The sequence below is a fragment of the Pyrgilauda ruficollis genome, unplaced genomic scaffold, assembly GCF_017590135.1.
Source record: "Pyrgilauda ruficollis isolate IOZ18807 unplaced genomic scaffold, ASM1759013v1 scaffold1, whole genome shotgun sequence".
Lineage (NCBI taxonomy): Eukaryota > Metazoa > Chordata > Aves > Passeriformes > Passeridae > Pyrgilauda > Pyrgilauda ruficollis.
Window position 1 is genome coordinate 20,187,948 of NW_024508100.1, and position 20,144 is coordinate 20,208,091.

The 20,144-nt window shown below is 36.1% G+C and overlaps 1 protein-coding gene across 1 annotated transcript in view; it reads right to left on the reverse strand.

Annotated features, from left to right (window-relative positions):
- Positions 1-20,144, reverse strand: part of GABRG1 (gamma-aminobutyric acid type A receptor subunit gamma1) — a 51,798-nt gene that overhangs the window by 23,630 nt on the left and 8,024 nt on the right. The window contains exons 2-3 of the mRNA XM_041482636.1: positions 11,354-11,502; positions 3,683-3,750 (exon numbers count right to left, since the gene is read on the reverse strand). Coding sequence (XP_041338570.1) covers positions 3,683-3,750; positions 11,354-11,502 — 217 coding nt within the window. The remainder of the gene's footprint in view (positions 1-3,682; positions 3,751-11,353; positions 11,503-20,144) is intronic.

The window sequence follows — 20,144 nt, forward strand, 5'->3', positions numbered from 1 at the left end:
GAAATAAAAAAAAGAGAGAACAATCATTAAATTGTACTTGTGAAATATTACTCAATTTCTAGAGATGGTAACATAAGAAATATTCTGCTAGAAATATGCTAGCAGAAATATTTGGTTTGACTTTTAAGTATATTCCATTAAAAAAACCCACAATGCTCAAAGCTACTGAAAAAAATATTTACTCAGCTGCTGTACATGAACAGCATCCATCAATCTCAGTCATCTGAGTAAGCCAATTAACCATGATCACTAGCAGTGCTGACAGGCACCACAATGATTGGAATCTATCTTCCCTAACTGAAATAAAAATGTACGCTTGGAAAAAAAAATATAATTCTAACTTATTTTAAAGAAGATACTGTACAATAAGAAACAGGTAATATTCAAAGACCCATTGGTACTTTTGTCCTGTCTTATGAACAAATTGATCACAGAATTCCTGCCATTTGAAAGAGAATTAAACCAATTTGCATGAAGTGCATATACTTGACTTTCCAAAAATTTCCGTTGCTTGCACACTGAATCCACACAACCTTTAGGAAACCTCATAAATTCTCAAGTATGGGCCAAAGTGCATCCCTCATGATCTTCCTTTCATTCAGGAAGCTGCCAGTTTTTCCAGGAGGATGCTGTGGGAGATGGCGTCAAATATTTTACTGAAGTCTAGACAGAACACAGCCTTTCCCTCATCTGCTAAGCTGGTCAGTTTGTCATAGGAGGAGATTTGGTTGATCAACCTGGACCTTACTTTCACAAGCCCATGTTGGCTGGACTTGATACCCTGGTAGTCCTGAATGTGCCACGTAATGGCACGTAGCTGCATCTTACATGGTTGTTGCACAATACATAGCACAGATTAGCTCTAAAAGACAGCTTCAAAAATCTTTAGGCTTAGTATTATAAGCCTAAGTACTCTAGTGATCCAGACACTTGTTTGAAGTTTTTATTCAGGATGCAGATGCCTGAAGAGATCACAAGCTCTAGGAAAACGTGTCTTAATCATGGGGGGACTACAGAATTTAAAATGTTGTGTAGATCTTGCTAAATAGTAAAAGCCAAAATACAACACCTTCAAAAACAAACTCTAATGAATGCCATGCATAGACCTAATTTATGAAAGTGAAAGTTTATCAAACAGCAAAAGGAAAACAGGCAATTACAAAAACAAATCTGTTTCTTCTCATAGTATGTGTTCTCTAAAGCTTTCAGACAAACATACTCCCAGATATGCTGCTTCAGCATCACTGTCAGAAAAAATACCCTCTAGGTCATGCCATATTGTATCCAAACTTGATAGTTAAAGGACATCATTTGCCAAAGTGAATTAACGTATCTGGCAAAGGAGTAATCCAATGGGGATTGGAAATCCCAGAAAATGTATTCTCTTAGTTAGGTGATCAAATCAGGGGCTAAGGACAGCTCTTGAAATGGAAGCAAATTTTGGATTATTAGTTAAAAATCTCAAACAATACTGACTCCAGGGAAAGCGCCTTCCTAATGAAATCAACAGCTCACATTAAAGGCGCTTACAGGGTAAAATTTGTTATTATTTATTTTGCTGAGACTGTTGTTTCCCAGAATAAAAACTTTTTTTGGGAAACCTTAATCAAATTCTTTTCAAGTATATGGTTTTACTTATTTTTACAAAGGTTTGGTCTCTGTACTGAGGTTAGCTGCTCATACAAGTCATGTTCTTGAAGTGCAAACCCAGTGAAAGCACTTGCCCTTTTATGAGGGCCACAGTAGTTTTAGACTGTAATTTTAATTGCTAAGTAGCTTTCTGTCCATTTTTTAAAAGCGTAGAATAGTTTTTAAAGTTCTATGTCTTAGTAACATTTACCTTATTACCTTTTAGTGGTATGTTTCATTATATTTTTTTTCTTTAAAGGGAAATCAGAAGGTTGGAGAGAAACATCCATTATTAGCTATTAGGATCCCACTCTCTATTAAGTAATATGCCTTTTCAGTAGAATGCCAGTCATTACCTTGCACTATAAGTTAACAAGGCTGGATTTTACTAGCAGTATGACGAGGACATCACCACCCAGGTCTAGCACAGCTCTAGCAGATGTGGCGAGACCCCTAAACAACTGACATGCAATAGTTCCACGGCTGGTACTCCCAGGACCTGGGCTGAGTGAGCAGAAGGAAGCTGTGGGCACACGAGAGGTCATGGTTCATAGCTGAGCCATAGCTGGAAGGCTGTCCAGTGGCTGCAAAGACAAGAGGATGGCATGGGAGAAGGGGTAGGATTGTTCTGCAAAGCCAGCCATGTGCTGGCTCTCTAAAACTAGAAAACTGAAGCTGTAAGCATAGCTCATGTTCAGTTCCAGTGCATGCAATACCTACTGGCCACAGGGTGAAAAGTTTACTTAGGTTACTGGAAAAAGACGTCTCTACCACTTGCTAGATCCTCCTTACACATCTTCCCAGTTTGCTTCCACAGTAAGTTCATTCAGAAGAGGATTAGACAGAGAGAAGCAAAAGAGAAAGACAAAGAGGATTAGACAGAGAGAAGCAAAAGACACCACTTACACCGGACATGGAAGCTGGAAAACATTCACCACTCGGTCACTCTTATGCTCTATCACAGATTTCATTACATGCAGTCCTGGCCTGAGACACGGACTTCCCTGCCACAGCCCCAGGCAATGCCAACCCTAAGCTGGTTAGACCTTTATGCTAGAATGACCTGCCACAGACCTGCATCTTTTCCCACAGTATCTAAGTACCACTGGATTTTCTTGCTTGGCTTCCTGTCATTGAAAGTCGCTGTTCTCCACCCCCACATGATGACATATGTCTAAACCAAAAGATCCCTAATAATAATTGAGAATTACTGCACTCTCTGGAAATTCTCAGAAGTCCTCTGCACTGGCATGCTCTAGCCTCTGAACAAAACTTTTCTCTGTCATGGAAATTCAATACTGTCAGCAATTCTGTAGGGAGGAAGTAAAGGAGGTAAACTCAAAATCACCTGAGGGCATTAGTCCTGGGTAGAAGTCATACCAAAAGGCCTTTCTAAAGCCTCCACCATTTCATACAACACACAAACTAAGAGAACTAAGACAATACCACATCCCAAACTTCCTTATAAATGCTGTTACTTCAGTGTTGGTACTAAACAGATAGGTCAGATCTCAACAAACTAAGTGAGATGTATTTCTTAACTTCTAGGAAACCAGTCATGTATACACACACACACTGAAAAGACACAGAAGACTAAATGGAAAAAGAAGGACAAAATAGTTAATTCAAATTTTGATTTTTATGAATTTGAAGAAAAGCCAAACAAACAACAGATCACTGAAAACAGTTTTGTTCAAATACTGTGTCAATTGTTATTTTTCTTAGGCTCTGAAGAGTAGCTCCAGGAAATCAAACCAGGCCAGAGATAAACCAGATATACACAAATATTGTGGAAATGTTCAACACAAACTAAAACAAGGACCTGATACAATGTACCCTGTGTGACCTCACTTTTTTAAGATAAAAACTATTTTTAAAATTACAACAATTTCAGAGGGACTAAATGTATCTCTGCAGTAACTACAATCATATCCAACAACATAAGAATATACAGTAAGAAATAAAGAAAAATTTTAATGACATTAGAATTACTTCATAATATTAACCCATAGCAACATGCAGATTATATTTTCTGTCAATAATCAGAACTTACCATATTGATTGGGTCAACTGGACCGATGCTGTTAACATAGACATCTGTTTCAATGACTGTAGTTCTCACTAAACAAAACAGTAACGATAATAATTACATATTTAATTAACTCTGTGCATTGTTAATGCAATTTAATTCACTTAACTAAAAACAGCATATCTGGTATTCTTTTATTAGATTCAGAATAATTAAATTTCTGGTTTGTTCATTTTGTGAAGGATCATAGGTGACTTGGCTCTCTTATTTCATATGACTTTTTAGAATTATCAACTTGAACTTTTTAGTTCATCATGCAATCTCTGCCCATGCTATCTGATAAATGTAAAATAGATAACAAAGGTGAAGAAAGGAAAAACAAATAAAACAGAAAACCCTCAAAACTCTCTTCCAATATAAAAATACAGTCCTAAAAAGAAAACAAATTTGGAACATTTTTTTCATACAACAAACCATGAGGTCTGGGACAAATATGCTTATCAGCTGCAAGGAATCAATATGAAGTGCTTTCTATCAATTTCTGCTGAGAATATGTAACAGATAAAAAATAACTTTTCACCACAGGTTTCTTCAAGTCATAAAGCCATAGCACACCTAGTGATTACTAATGCTCTTTCATCAGCTTAATACCCTGGTTAAAAAACCAAATTGAAAGCTCATCAATTTAAGTTATTTAAAAGGTAAACACTACCAAACTTATTTTTCTTTAAATACGGGAAAACACTCACTGTGCAGACAAACAATCAAAAACTTTAAAAAATATGTTCCATTACAAAATATACTCTCTACTCTGTGCATTTTCAGAAGGACCCAAAGTCTAAGAGTGTCCATAAAAGGCACACCTGAAGTACAGGAGGCTCTGATAGTTCATTTTTTTCCTTCTAATGGATTTATACAGAAAAAAGGGCACAAATGAAAGAGGAGAGGATGCATTTTTATTTCGTCATTCTACCAAGCATCTTCCTTCTAGTTTGTGCTGGAGAACCAGATTGTGGACACAAGAGAATATGTGTCCTTGTACCCAATGGAATGAAGAGGGATAATAATAATAGAGCTCTGCTGGTCCTTTTATGGTATGACACAATAAAATAAGCACGTCTTTCAAGCTGCAGATAAAAAAAGTGGGAAGGTGCAAACAAAAAGGCATTTTGATTTCATAGGAGAGAGACCCTAGGTCATCAGATTTAATTTTTTTATACAGCAAAACTTCAGAGACTGCCAAGGGTTTAACAACAAACCAAACTTCGGAGAATTTAACAGACATACAGAAAGCAAGACTGTAACACTGACATCCTTGCCAACTACAATGACTTGCAAGATGCATTTCCTAAATATCCAAATATACTTTTTCCCTGCCAAGCTCACTTGGGAGGAAACTTGCCCTGATTCCAAATCTGGTAAATGGTGTGAACATAAGCCTGACAGAAATACAGACTAGTGAGGCTGCACAAAGGATTTTCTGTATGACCACAGAGCACAGAGTCACTTGATCACCATACTGTCCCCAGCATGCTTCAGAGAAAGCTTAAACAGATTCTGGAAACCAATTTATTTCCTGGGGGAAAAAAATAAGTACTTCCTGCAATGATACTTATGGGTCCCTTCCAACTCAAAATATTCTGTAATTCTGTTATTCATTGATTCTGAGCTGCAAATGTTTCCAACTTCTGCAGGGCTCATAAAGGAAGGGGGACAGCACGAGAACTCATACACACAGACTGAAATATCAGAGTAAGAAAAAAGTTTATCATGTGTGTACATAGTCATATGTGTAACATAATCCTTTTGACATATATCACATTCTGCAAACAGATATCCTCTTCCTTTAATTTGCAATCCTATTTATTTTTATAACAGCAGCTCCACTGCTAGACTAGAACACAAGGAGGTGGATCAAAGTATATCTTGCCTTATTCCTCAAGTAATGTTGAATACTTCCTTGAAATACAACTCACAGGATTCTTTCCCCTCCACCTCCTTTTCTTCCCCTCTCAATTCCAGTTATACTGAAGGAGCTAAATACCCTGCAGATACAGCCACTCCCTTTCCAACAGTCTTTGTGTCATCTGCCAGCTTTACTACAAAAATGAATTGCTAAAATAATTCAAAATATCATTATTCTCAATCAAAAACTTCCTATGAGACCACACTATAAATATCCCAGCCACTGGCATCCTTTATTAACAACTAAATAACTGTCAGTGAGACAGTTTTTAATGGGGGCTGTGTCAATTTTAAGAAATTCCAACTTGCATCATGCAGTACTTCATCTGCCACAAGGGCTTTCCTGTAGTGAGCCACTCAGTTAATTTTGCCTTTTCCATACTGCTCTGAGTAAGATTATAAGAAGTATTAAGAGCCAGTGAACAGTTTAAAAATCTGCCTCTGTTGAAATTATTTTAATTGACATAAATGATCCAGAGAGAGAAACTCAGTTCAAGAGGACGGGAAGAAGCTTATTTTGTTACCTTAGTTCTTCTATATGGTACAGAGAAAGGAACTTCTGAATTAGAACGATTAATTAATACTTCTCATGTTCTTGAGCTAGAAGTGATAATAGTTAATGAAAATGACAAACACTGGAGGAAAATACCTTCTTGATACTTTGAGAAGAACAAATTGAGAAGATTTTCCGACCCTGACAGCTTTCTATTTTACTTTAAAACTTGCTATCAGCCCTGAAACACAAGTAGGAAGAAGGCTATTTAACACGTCCTGCATGAAGTGCAGAGCAGCAGTGTTCTAAACAAGAGCAGAAAGGGCTTGAACACTTTAAATATTTAAACTGAAAGACAGTATGAGGCAGGCTAGAGTAAAGCAAGAAGGTGAGAGGACAACAGAGTGCATACTCAAGAGGAAGGGGGAGACAGAGAAACAAGAGCACAAAGAAACAGCTGACCACAAGGTCAGCTTCTAATGTAGCTGAAGGACACAGGGAACCTGTTTGGTAAGCCCAAGACAGAGAGGTATACTCACTTTTTGATTTCCTTCTTTTACTTTTCTTTTTTTTTTTTTTTTTTGCTAGACTAAACTTCTTCTGGTTTTAAAAATTTGAAAAATGTTTATTCCTGATAAGAAAAATCATAGCAATAAAAATCTATCTCAATCATTGACAAATTATTTTAGTAATTGCCCCTGATGTTCAAAGTGCCTGGTTTTTAGCCTATATTTTTACGGGCTCAATTTTCAGCTTTTAATATTTGATATATCTCTTCTTGCTACACTTAAGAGCTCTTCTTATCAGCTATTCTCATTCTATAAACACCTATCTCCTGACACAAATAATTATAATTATTGTAAAAGTCCATAACATTGCACTTTTTATTGCTTAATTCTGCTATTTTCATTCCTCCAATTCATTACTTCAATACATTAACCTAGAGCATGGTAGTCCATCTAAATACACTAACCCCATAGTTTACCACAATTCCCTCATTTTCTAGTGAAGGTCTAAGTCACATCACCTTTGTTTTTAATTAATACTTCTTATGCTCTTTAACTAAGACCACTTTTGTAACTTCATCCAGGCTTATTTTCTTTAAGCATGTTTTCTGTAACTCCTCATTACTTGCCTAAAGAAGCATCCCCTGTAGTGATAAAGCAGTTACTCAGCAAATAAATTTGGTGACTACCATATTCAGAAATAACAAAGTCCTTCAATTTGTAATAGTTTTTAATGAAATAATACAATTCTCACAATCAGCTATCTAAGATTATTATATTGAAAATTCAGCCTCACGTGTCTACAGCAGGCTTCCAAGTCAACCTCTGAAGAATTTTTTCAAAGTGATTTTGATGAAGGCAGAGCCCTGTCGTCTAAATTTTTTACCCTTCTATTTAAAAGCAATCCATCTTTTGCAGATACCCCTCCACTTTTATTATTTCCATGATTTTCTATGCAGTGCACATGTCCAATACCTTCAACATTCCCTGAATAAGTGTTTCTCCATTTTGCTCTTGTATTTTGATTTTCTTCAATTTGGAATATTGGAAAATATTCTTAAACTCAAAATAAATCTCTCTCTACTTTCTAACTCGTATTTTGTTATTGTTTTGCTGCCTGGAATAAAACTTAAGACCGTTCCAAAGAGTGTTAAAATGCAAATGTAAAAGCAAGTCCTTAACAGAAAGCATTCACAGTGACACAACATAGCAATATGCACACATGATGCAGTATTTCTACAATTTTTATAAGGTTATTTAACTAGTATATCTAACAAATATTGTCCAATTAGAAGAACAGTTGGTTAGGTAGTTTACTCTGGGTTCTGCCCCACTGGAGCATCCCCCCCCACTCTGCCCCAATGTTTTAGCCCTGCATGTTATTGTGTCTACAGTGTATGGTGCAAAATAAAGTGTCCTTGCTAGACTAACAAACAGAATTTCAAGAATGGATTAGTAAGAGTTAGCTAAAAGATGGGAGAAGTCAGAAAAAGTACTAGAAGTTATAACTATGCATTAACAGTCTGCAAAGTTACAAATATACGAAAAATATATAAAAATCTAAAACTCTTTAGGCATCATTGTGTGCTTATTACTTTTCTGCCTGTATCATAGTTTCATCACTGCTACACCAGGAGCACGTGTTCAACAGAATACTTTCTAATACAGTTATTTTTTGAGAATCAGCACTTCTGTTTGAAAGTCCTGTGTTTTCCATATATTCTTTATATCTCTTAGAACATCACTATTCACATTAGTGCACTTGAGAGATGTAATTATTTACCCTTGTTCTGCTCATAGGGTAGTAACAACTATCCACATTTCTCTAGGTATTCAATTTTTCTACGTCCATGAGTAATTATCCTTAAATTCCCACCATTCTTAAAATTTCCATCAATGATGAGCTGTCTTAAACTGTTAATGAAAACACTCACTAAAGTGGTAGATATGTGATGACTGTTTCCTATTTTTAATTAAATTTTCAGATAGTGCAGTTGTGTTTCGCACATACACACATCACTGCTGGAAAAAATTATCTGTACCTTGATAGGCTAATATTAATGTATCAGTTCCCCTAGGATGAGAGAGGTGAAAAATGAGAAGCCAGAATTCTTTCCTTTAAGAAGGAAAGTTCAAAAATAATAGCTACTTTGATGCAGGACTAGAGTTGAAACAGTATGGTTATAAAATCATGCACCCAGAAGGTAATGTTACAGTGAGAATAGTACTGCTTTATTAGTATATCAACACTCCAAGGTTGTATCTGTAATTAAAAATATTTATACCACAGACAGGAGACTTTATCTGATAACTACTATTACTCCATACTGAGTAGAAGAATGCTAGAACATTTGTGCTCCAAACACCTCAAGTCTACTACATAAATTGAGTTAAAGGTCAGTAAGATCACTAAACACAGCAAAGGGAAGAAGTGAAGTAATTAATACAACTCATGGATATTTGAATGAGACAAACAGAAAATGACAGAGTGGTTTTCCCCTACTAAATTTCAGTATTGCCTCCAAATTTCCAATTTTCATTTGGCTCTTCTTTAGCATGTCCCTCAGCTAACTGCATGTTCAACAATGAAACTCTTATCTCACTGTGAGATGCTGAAATTCCGTGTCAATACCAGGAAGAAAACTAAATTCTGCTCTGGGATTCAAACCCAAACAGTCCAAGTTCAAAACAAAAAATGTTGCTATTGTAAATGAGCTTTGTAATTCAATCGTAAGAATGTTCTGTGGGATTCTAATGTTTTGAAAGATAATGAAAATTCCAGTTCAATAACCTTGTTGTACAAGAACTGACATACACTCTGAAGAAAGGAATCTGACACCAGATTTTATCCACATATTTGAAGCAGATTAACATGAATAAACTACAGCCTGATTTTGTTTTTCTGTCAAATATCTGCTGCAGTTCCCAAACAACTGGACAGAATGCAGTGCTTTCACCTGAAGTCAGAAATTTCATCTTATGTCGTCCAAAATGTCTTCCTTGTGGCAGAATCATACTTAACATTTCATCAAAACAAAGAGAATACTCCCAAATGTTTCCTTTTTTCTATACTCTGGCTGATTATGCATGAACTTTATGTTCCAGTATAGTGGATGGATGCAGGCCTCAGATAGCAAATGTCACACTGGTACAGAACTTTTGAGAAGAGGTACATCTATGAGAGAGAAGCTAGAACTAAGTGTCTTCTTTTGGGAACTGGTATTTTGAATCCAAAAAGCTGTACATTGAGTTACTCACAAACAGACAGTTCTTGTTCTATCATGACTCAGAATATAACCAGAAAAATAAAGATAAGAATTACATCACTATTCTTCCATGCCCATCTAAATGCATTTGACATGTCAGAATAAATTCCTCCTCTGTATTTGTTCCATTTACTTGTAAGTTTTATGGGGAGAGAAGAGAAAAAGAATTCTCTTTTCTTTCATCCCCACCTACAAGCTAATCATTAGAAGGAATCCTAGAAGAGACAGTTCATTTCCTCACAATCACTTTTCTGTCTGTTGCATCAAACAGGGAAAAACCAACAGTAAGCTATACATTTGTCACACATTGAGAATTTAAGGAAAAACATGCTGGAGGACTTTTCATGTTGTCTAAATGTTTTTAGTAATTCAATTAAATGAACATGAAGGAAAAGACTTAAACCAAACTTTATGAGATTCATATGTGATTATATTATGACAGGGAGAGAATTATTGCCTTTCAACATCTCTAAGATAACAGTCACCAATAAAACAGAACTAAGAAGTTTGGGAAAGAAAACAATTTGTCAGAAGCTTTCAAAGGAAGAGGCATAATTTGAGACTGTGTCTTTTTCTTCCCATACATAAATGAAACAGGTCTAGATTTTGGTGCTGTTTACAGACTTACATGGCATTCCTTTGGTAGGGAATGCCAGGTACATCACAAATACTTATGTCCTCCACCTCTTCCTTCACATTTCAGGAAACAAACCAAGAGAAAATATACTGTTTTTCTTATTTGATCCTGCAGACAAGGAGCTGGCACAGTTTCATGTACTACATGTTTTCAAAACAAGATTCTTCCAGGTATTTATGCTTAATAGTTATATGCAAATTGATGCTTTGACTATTGGAAGACAAAATTGCCTTCATATAGCTGCAAAGTTTGATCTATAGCAATGCAGTTTTTCTTCCTATATTCCATTAAAAAATGGCTCCTAAGTTATATTTTTAGACTCTTGAATTTTTTTTTCAAAAGCTTAGCTAAGGGAAGAAGACAATTGAGTTGAGTTATATTTGCTCAAAATAGACACAATGAATTTCTTACAGTAAGAATAAAATGTCTAGGGATAATTCTTTAATGAAGCCCTAAAGACTTAAGATCAATTTTTGAAATGACCATGGCTGGTTTATATCTACAATTCTTTCTGACAGAAGATCTTTGTTAAACAAAGCAAATTATAATTGCCTTTTAGTGATTTATTACAGATTGCTCACTGTTCCCCAAAACCAGTATCCTCCATAAGAAAAAAAAAAAAGAGATTATAAATAGAACATGAAGTCTTATCTTGCACAGAACATTTTTTTACTAGTTCCAGAAAATGACTGTATTTTATTACTCTTATATTTAGCTTGCTATATTGAATTTCAGATATTGGAATAAGCATAGTTTTGCCATCTTTGACAAATGCACACCATCTCCAGTTCACATTTTCTATTGCACAGAATCATTTTATGAGCTTACCTCCAATATCTGGCCGAAGCTTATTGTCATATCCTTGAAGTAAGGAGTCCAATATGTGAGTTACATCACCACCATGAATCTTTGGTGCAAGGACCCATGTTTTATTCACCATTAGATCTTCATCGTCCTCATCATCTGCTTTATCAGCTCTATGTTGTGTGATTTAAAAAAAAAAAAAAAACAAAAAAAAAAAACAACCAAGGTTTGGAAAAACACAAGACACGGTGAAACTGAATAAACAAGAGTTGGAGAAGAAAGAGATAAAAATATTGAACACTACTTAGAATAGTTTGTGCAAACACAAATGCATTCTAGTGCCAAAAGAAGCAGGCCCTTATTTACACTAGATATATTTACCAACATTTTGTTTTATGATGGTGGAGAGTGTGTTAATAGAGGCATTTACACATCACCCATATAGAAAAACTCAAGCCATGAGTCAAACCCACAAAAGCAGCAGCAGGCATCATCTTACCATCAGCCTTTTCCTGTTTTAAAACAAAAGTGCTATTCCAAAGCTTTTCCCTACATGCATTTTTTTTCCAAACAATGATGCTGATATTGAGAGATGCTCTAAGAGATGCTTCATCTTCATAACAGCATACCTATTGCATGCTACTTAAAAGAGCATCAACAGAATCTCCTTCCTAGTAGCCTTTGTTATATGATGTCAAAAAATAAGACTTGTATACTTAATAAACTCCATTCACATTTTAAGCAAGCAAACATTACACCTATGTGCTACAACTAAGCGTTAGCAGAAGCAGAAGGTGCACTCATATGCCAATTATATATCTGTATGAATACATGGTATAGTTAACTGAAAGGAATGGTACACCATTTTCAGACCATTTGTTAGCTACCTATTTTATCAAGATTAAACAATTGTACAAGGGAAATAATTAAACATTCATTTATTACCTATCTTTTAATTAGATAAGCAGCAGTAGACAATTAATCCCTAGATCATTAAAAAAAATTGCAATATCTTGGTTGCATCTGCAAATTCACTCAGATATCACCAGAAGGTCAAAGAATGCCTGAAAGTAGTTTTCTTCCCATTTCAATCAAATGAGTATGGACTTCAGTATTCCTCCATTTTATTTGCTAAAAACTGCAACCTATATTACTCATCCAGTTTATTTCAAGGAAATGCTATGGGCTTGAGGTCAGGCAAACTACTCAAGACTGACAGCACTAACTAACAGTCACACAACCTACCTTCACAAATGGGCACTGGCTAGCAATTACAGAAAACATGCAGCCCCTGTAAATCAGATCCAATGTTAAGACAAGCACAATATTCCAGTAAAAGAAAGGAATTAAATTACTATCCTTGTGCCAATTCACATTGTACACCAAAACTAAAAATGTTACTGCTTTATTAAGGGCTTCTAAATTACACAGACATATGCTGCCCTCGAAACTAAGAGTGAAAATTTTCAGCAGATTTACTACAGGAAAGAAGACCACCAGTATGTTCCATGTGAAGAAAGGACAGAAAAAGTCAGGAAAGGACAGAGTGAGAGAAGGCATGCCTGCCTTTTACTGCAGCCCTTTGTGGGAATGCCTCAAACCAGTCTGTAATAGAAAGGCATCACCTCTTGGATAACACTAGCAAGTCTCACTGAAAATCAAAACTGTCATGGCTGTGGAAACTCTCAGTGGTTTTGGCATGCCTACTTAATTTGGGAAGTGAAACCCTGCCACAGCTCAATAGGTTTCCAGAGGATGAACAAAAGGCACTGCTCAGCTATCAGAGCTTTCACATCTAGCTTGCTGCAAACAAGTTGAAAGAGTCTATTATAGCAGAAAGTAATACGCAGTCTAAATACAAGGCTCACTGACAGCTTCCCTGTAACAGCCTGAAAAGTGCTTTCATTCTTTTAAATTGAAATGCACCATAAAATACTTAATCTTTACTGCACTACATAGAGAAATGTCAGATATTAAATATTTAACATTTCCCATTAGCAGGATCCCACTAATGGGAGCACTAGAACTAGGAAGCTAAGTTTTGTAAATGTACACTCTTTCTCCCTCAGAGCTACCTATTTCTTTCATGTGTTGCTGCCACACATCTTTTTTATTATTATTATTATTATTATTATTATTATTATTATTATTATTATATCTATTTATGGTCTGCTTGCACTTTTTGGCACCTAATTACTTTATAAATTAGCTTAGAGTTTCTCAGAATGCAGAGGCAATCCCAGCCTTTTCCCAGAGGCATTAAGATGATGAGGAGTTAAAAGTTAATTTATAACTAGCTCCCCAAGGAAAGACACATAACCACCTCAAAACTGACCTTCCTCTTTTTGCCTTCCATCCCATAAACAGTAGAAAGTATAGTGAAATTAACAGAGTTCTTTACATATACAGGGCACTTGATTCTCTGGATCAGCCCAGTTATTTGCAGAGAATTTGAAGTGATTATGACACTACTTTGTTCTGCTTTAAAGTTTTTTTCCACAATGCTATTAAGAACAGCAGAGATTTAGCCAAAATGGAAAGTACAAGAGGTCAAGCCATGACCACCTAAACCAAACAGGAGTTACAACCACAACACCTCAACTCACAGTCACTTGAATATCTTGACATTTCAAAGAGTCCTTAATTTTATTTATAGATTCACAGGACAAATCACGTCAGAAAGAGATCATGAGAGGTCTCTCTAGTCCAGCCTCCTGCTCAAAGCAGGGCTTGCTCTGAGGTCACAGCAGGTTGCTCATGGCTTGATCAGGTTGGTTATTGCAGACATCCAAAAATGGAAGCTGCAAAATCTCTGAGCAACCTGATCTCCACTTGGCTCTTTTCTATGATTTAATATATTTAAATTAACTGGAAATTAACAAGAAGGAAAAATGCAAATAAAAACAGATTTCAGATTTTTACTTTTCATTTTTTTACTTTCTGTCTTACTGAACTGGGGTATGTCTAGTCCTCCTCCAATTTTAAAACTCTGAACTACAAATAGGTATACAATGACAGCTTACAGAAAGCTATTAATTCAATTCCAGGGGGAGAGGGAAAAATTCCATCCCAACATCTGAGTGATTTTTCCAGGCACCAGTAAATAAATCCATTTAAGAAGATAGTTTTATTAGAGGCAACATTTCTTTACTTGGTGTCTGACAAGTCTTGATTTAAAATGCGCATTTCTGACTATTTACACGGAACTACTTGACTTTATCCAGGAAATATTGTACCCTGAAAGAAGTGCCAACCGCATGAAAAGAAACACAATTTACTTCTGTACTAGTACACAAGACCAACAGGAGCTTGTGACTCACTAACCCATTTGCTAAACTGGCAAAGAAACCAACATGAATCAGATAATGATGTAACCAAACGTGTGGAAGACCTGAATTATTGCTGTTCTACATGGTGAAAACAGCTATTCTTACTCTATTCCTATCTCACCAGCCTTTTCACAGGTGATCGACTGAGATCAACCCATCTCACTAGCTGAATACCATCTTCTAAACTTGTCTTTAAAACATGCCCAAGACCACCAAGTGTGCAGTAAAGACTATAGTATCTCTGAAATGTGATGGCACCCAGTTCTACATTCCTAAACCACAGCCACTGACGTGCAGCAAGACTGTGCTAAGAATGAATGATACTAGATGGAATAAGGTAATGACCAGAATATAGAGAAAGTCTTTTGTACACCCTCCAATGAAGCAGAGCACACCACCTGCCAACTTGAAGTGTCAATCCAGTTGGTTTGGGAGGAGTTGCACAAAGCTCCCTCAAAAGAGCACCTAGTCATATGAAAGCAACAGGACAGGCACTGTGTACATACTCACTTCTAGGAATCTGAATTACCAACATTTGCCATGCTAAACAGATTTGAATTAGTTTGTTTTAAAGAATAGAAATCCCTTCAGATGTAAAAAGTCTGCAGAATCAGTTGAGATGCTGTTATCAGTTAATCGACCTTGCTTGACCATGTTCTATAAAGAAACACTCACTTTAGAAAACAAGATGGGTCAGAACTGTTAATCTTTTACCAAGTTTTTGGGTATCTCCAGCATTTTCTCCAGGGTTTGGAACAGGATAGAAGGAAAAACAGAAGGCAGCAAACTTCATTCCAAACCAGAAAATGAAATGTTAAATTCAGGTATGCCATTCAATTATTTAGTCACAGTTAACTTGGGCTGAGGACCTTTTTACTTTTTTGCCATTAAAACAAATCTAAGAAACCTATGAAGATTAATGTCAATTAACTCCATTCCCACTTTAATGGTAGCACTATCCTGTCTCTTTCACAACCCCAAGAAGAAAGGCAAGCTTAATTAAAGAGGAATTCTTTTCCTTTCCAAGTTCATCTAAAGGTTATTTCACTATACACAGAACATAATACTTGATCATCTCTCCATTTACTGTAAAATATATTTGTTCCAGCTAAGTTCACTCACTGTCTTTTTCAGAATGTCTGGACAGATTATGATTTAGAAAAAAAATACATCATCAAACATTAAAACATTTCCGTTCCATGGCACAGTGCTACTTTATGTCTATTAATGCAGGTGCTAATTCTGATTTTAATGATTTTATAAATAAGAAAGAGACCTCACCTCTTAAGAAGCTTGTTGTTGTAATACTTCAGCTACCCTCATAAACTCAACAGTAAACTGCATTTACATAGCTACCAGCAATTAGGCAAAAAAGTGCCCCCATTATGCTCTCTGTCCTTCAACTAACTGGAAACATTACCATGACTAATAAATCTCTGGGCACAAATGACAAAGGACTAAATAAGTCTTTTAAACATCAGGCAACATGCTTCTCTTCAGACATTAATATTATAGGTTTCTGTTCTCCATTAAATATGACAAAAATCAGTTAGACGACCCTTGTGTTGCAATTAACGTATGTCAAGTTATGCAATGAACTGGAGGAAAAACGAATATAGTGGAAGTGTTCTGACTGCTATTTGGATCATGCATGTCAAAGTATTACACACAGAAGTACATGTATGGTATAAGTGAGAGTATTTAAATATGGCTAAGCATCAATTTAGTTGTCCATTCCCAGGCTCCTATTCCTATCCAACGCACACAAGGATATCCAGTCTTCCAAGATGGGCTGATTTATAGGGAACCTATACATCTGGAAAAGAAGAGACTTGTCAAGGAACCTGAGTTATCTCTGCTGAAGCTTTAAGTCTGTGCACAAGCAACTCAGTGAAGCTCTTGGTATCTATGAGATTTAGACAACCTTCACAGGGGCCTTGTCTATTTGGAGATAGTGATCCTTCTGTACAATAAATACTCTGATGATTATTTAGTTAATAAAAAAGGAGGAAAGTGAGCGTTTCAGATAATTTCTATGCTGACAGAGCTAAAACAAATACACTTCTTTCCTTGTCACCTTACATATGTGAATGTAAACAGCAAGGTTAGTTGTGTTACTCCATTTACCTGAGGATCTTCAGCTGCTTCAGGAGTTTTACCAGCATGGGTATGGCACAGTGACACTTACCTAAATGATGAAACATGCCATAAGACAGCTGTTATTCATTGGCTGTGCTCCCCAGGATACGTCCTTTGTCTACATATAATGCAATTTAACCTTTATTTTGTATTGCTTAAAAAAACCCAAAAAACAAAAAACAAACAAAAATGTTTCTTGAAGTGTAAACATGGCAGATTACTTTGTTAGCAACAATACTGCTTCACAGGTTTGTCAAAATAGTGCATTTAACCAGACTGGCCTTCATAACAAGTCAGACAAGCCAGGTAAGGTTCCCAGGGAAGTTTGCCAACAGATCATCTAATCAGACACTAGCTTGCTCCAGAACACCCAGCACTATATGCTTCTATCTGATAAAGTGTACTTCATGGCCCCATCAATGTGAGGTCAGAGCTCACCTGACCTAACCAAATTCCACACATGAAAAAAGACCTAAAGCTCTGCTGAAAAGCTAAACATGGTCACTAATGCACCTGTGTCCAGAGTCAGATATTTGTACAGAGGATGGTGATGATTCCAGTACAGAAGACAAAAATGCAAGTACTCAGTCATGTCATGTGAATGACCAAGGCATAGGACCAAGTGCAGATGAAAATCTGAACTCTGGCAGGATGGTAAGTTTAAGAAATGCCTGAAGCAGAGCAAAGTTCCTTAAATACAGAGAAAAATGCAACTTCAATGTGGAAGGCATGAGTAATTACTCTCATGTCAGAAATTTAAATTATATATTTGCATATGTTCTTGAATCTTCTTAAGATAAAACATGGATGTCAGATAGACTTGTAGTATCCTCAGAAGATGAGAAGTTACCAGCATCTCTTTAGGTATGCAAATACTGCTCTCAAATAGCAAAAATAATTAGGACCACATAGTCATGACTCATAAAACAGAACTCAATTCCATTTTTCTAGAAAAGACTTTCCTGAAAGCTCACTATCACTGCTAGCTGTTGGTAGTGAATGTTTAAACATCTCTCAAGACTTATCTTTCAGACTTTATGGCTGACTTCATAGTCATCAGTTCTGTTATAATTCTGTGGAAGTGAACTGTTGCATTTCATCATCAGCATCTTCACTGATATGCTTTATGTGTCACAGAAATTTTCTGGGAAAATAAATAACTGCAAGCAAAAAAATACAGCTACTGAAAATATGTGTCCAAAAAGCATAACTTTCTCCCTGTAATCCTGTGGGCTATAGAGCCACTGATATTATAGTCCTTCCTCTTTATCTTTCCTAAACTGGTTTAGACATTCTCTTGACAAAAATCTTTTTTCTCCCCATTCCATCTCCAATGTTTTCATCAATTTCCCACCCTTTCTGCCTTGCCAGACTTGGGCATATTCTTTTATGTGTCAAAATGTATTTCTCTCTCCCACTGAAGTATGTTTTCCTTATTCTCTGTATCTTTTTTCCAGTACACTGACCACATACTGTTAGGTTGATTCTTCTTCTGAATACATATAGTGTCTTGTGCTCTTTTTTTATTTCATATTTGTCTGGCTGTTTATAATTTCCTCCTCTGCTTCTTCTTTCCCTTCTTCTTCCTTGGTGTTTAGTGAAGGAATTAATTTGGACATTAATTATCAGGGAAAAGTGTGGAAAAATATTAGGAATTCCTACACAGAAACATTTGAACACTAGATTAGAAGTACAAGCTACACAAGCAAGTTCGCTTGGTATTAAGTAAGCTTTGTTGCAAAAAAATGAACAATCATAGCAATAACAGGATAAGAATATGCACCTCTGGTGTTTACTCCCTGCAACAAAAAGTGTTGCCTATGTATCTGAGTGTTTAGACTATTAACCTCGTGACATCTTCATACATATCACAAGTATTGGGTGATTAACATCTTTTGAGTCATTACATCTTGAAGCACATTATTGTTTAATATCTCTGAAAGATATTAAACATTTTCTCCAACACACATTAACTTCAGTCCAACTAATTTTAGTCGCAGTGATACCTTCACTTAAAAGCATTATCACATTTCCAACAAAATCTTCAACATCGTTGTGATATTTATATATTAAAAACTAATTCAAAATTACTGAACAATACAACCAGACTTAACTCTGAGCACTTAATAAAGATACAATCTGACTGCAAAGAATATTTATAGAAAAGTGGATTTATAACAAGAACAACAGATACTATTAAAGCTATCTTCCAGGAGCACAATTTTGTTCTCAGATCCACACAAATTGCTCTTCTCCAAGTCAATTTTCACATAATGCTGCATACTGTTTGAAATTACACTGGTCAAATGCTATTAATTCAAATGGATTTTACAGATCTCACAAAACTGTCATAAAGACTCAAAGCATCTCAGATATTCTTTATCCATCAGTCTTCTGACATAATACAAAGTTTATCTTCTCTCCTTGAAAGTTCATCCAAACACTGATATGGTCAGATCAGTATAACTGCTGCCTCTACTCCTATCAAGCTGCAGTCCAGAAATCAATTGACAATTTTTCTCACATCTGTCTAGCCAAGTACAGGTAATTCTCTGCACCACTTCAGAGCTGCTGAATTCTAAAACATATTCAGCATGATTAGTATAGCAACCTTACTTTGACCATGTCTTTATCTCCATATGTGATGACAAAAATATTCAGTTTTGTAGACCTGAGGCAGAAAACTACCTGTTTCTAAAACCCTCTTTTTGTCCTACACTATAGAGAGCAATCACTTTGCACAAGATGATTTCTGCAATTTTCCAGAGGAATTATTAGTTTTCACATAAAATTTAGAAGGGATCTTGAGAAGTTTACTTCTAGTCAAAGAAGGGCTGATTCTGAATTTAGACCAGGGTGCTTGCCTAATGCAGCTGGTATATAAAATTCCATGGAAAGACATCCCAAACCTTCACTGGACATCTTGTTCTGCTGTTTATGATCTTCCTAGTGATATGTTTCTTTATATCTAGTTGAGATTTCCCTGTTGCAATTCATCACCACTGTTTATCATTTTCTTACCATGCACCACTAGGAAGTGCCTACCTAAGTTTTCTGGATCATCTTCCGGTAAATGATGGGGACTAATGGGGACTAATGCTGAATCCACACAAAGACATCTTTTCTCCAGTCAGATCAGCCCTTACCTCTTAGGACAGGTGCCCCTGCTTGACCAGCTTGGTATCCTCTCCTGAGCTCCCTGCAAGTTTAAGCCCCAAACTGGATGCAGTATCTCCATGCAGTTTCACAAGTGCTGAGAAGACGGAGACAGTCCATTTCCTCAACTTCCTGAATGTGTACCTGATCCCACGGCCCAGGAGGCTGCTGGCCCTCCCTGCTGCCAAGCT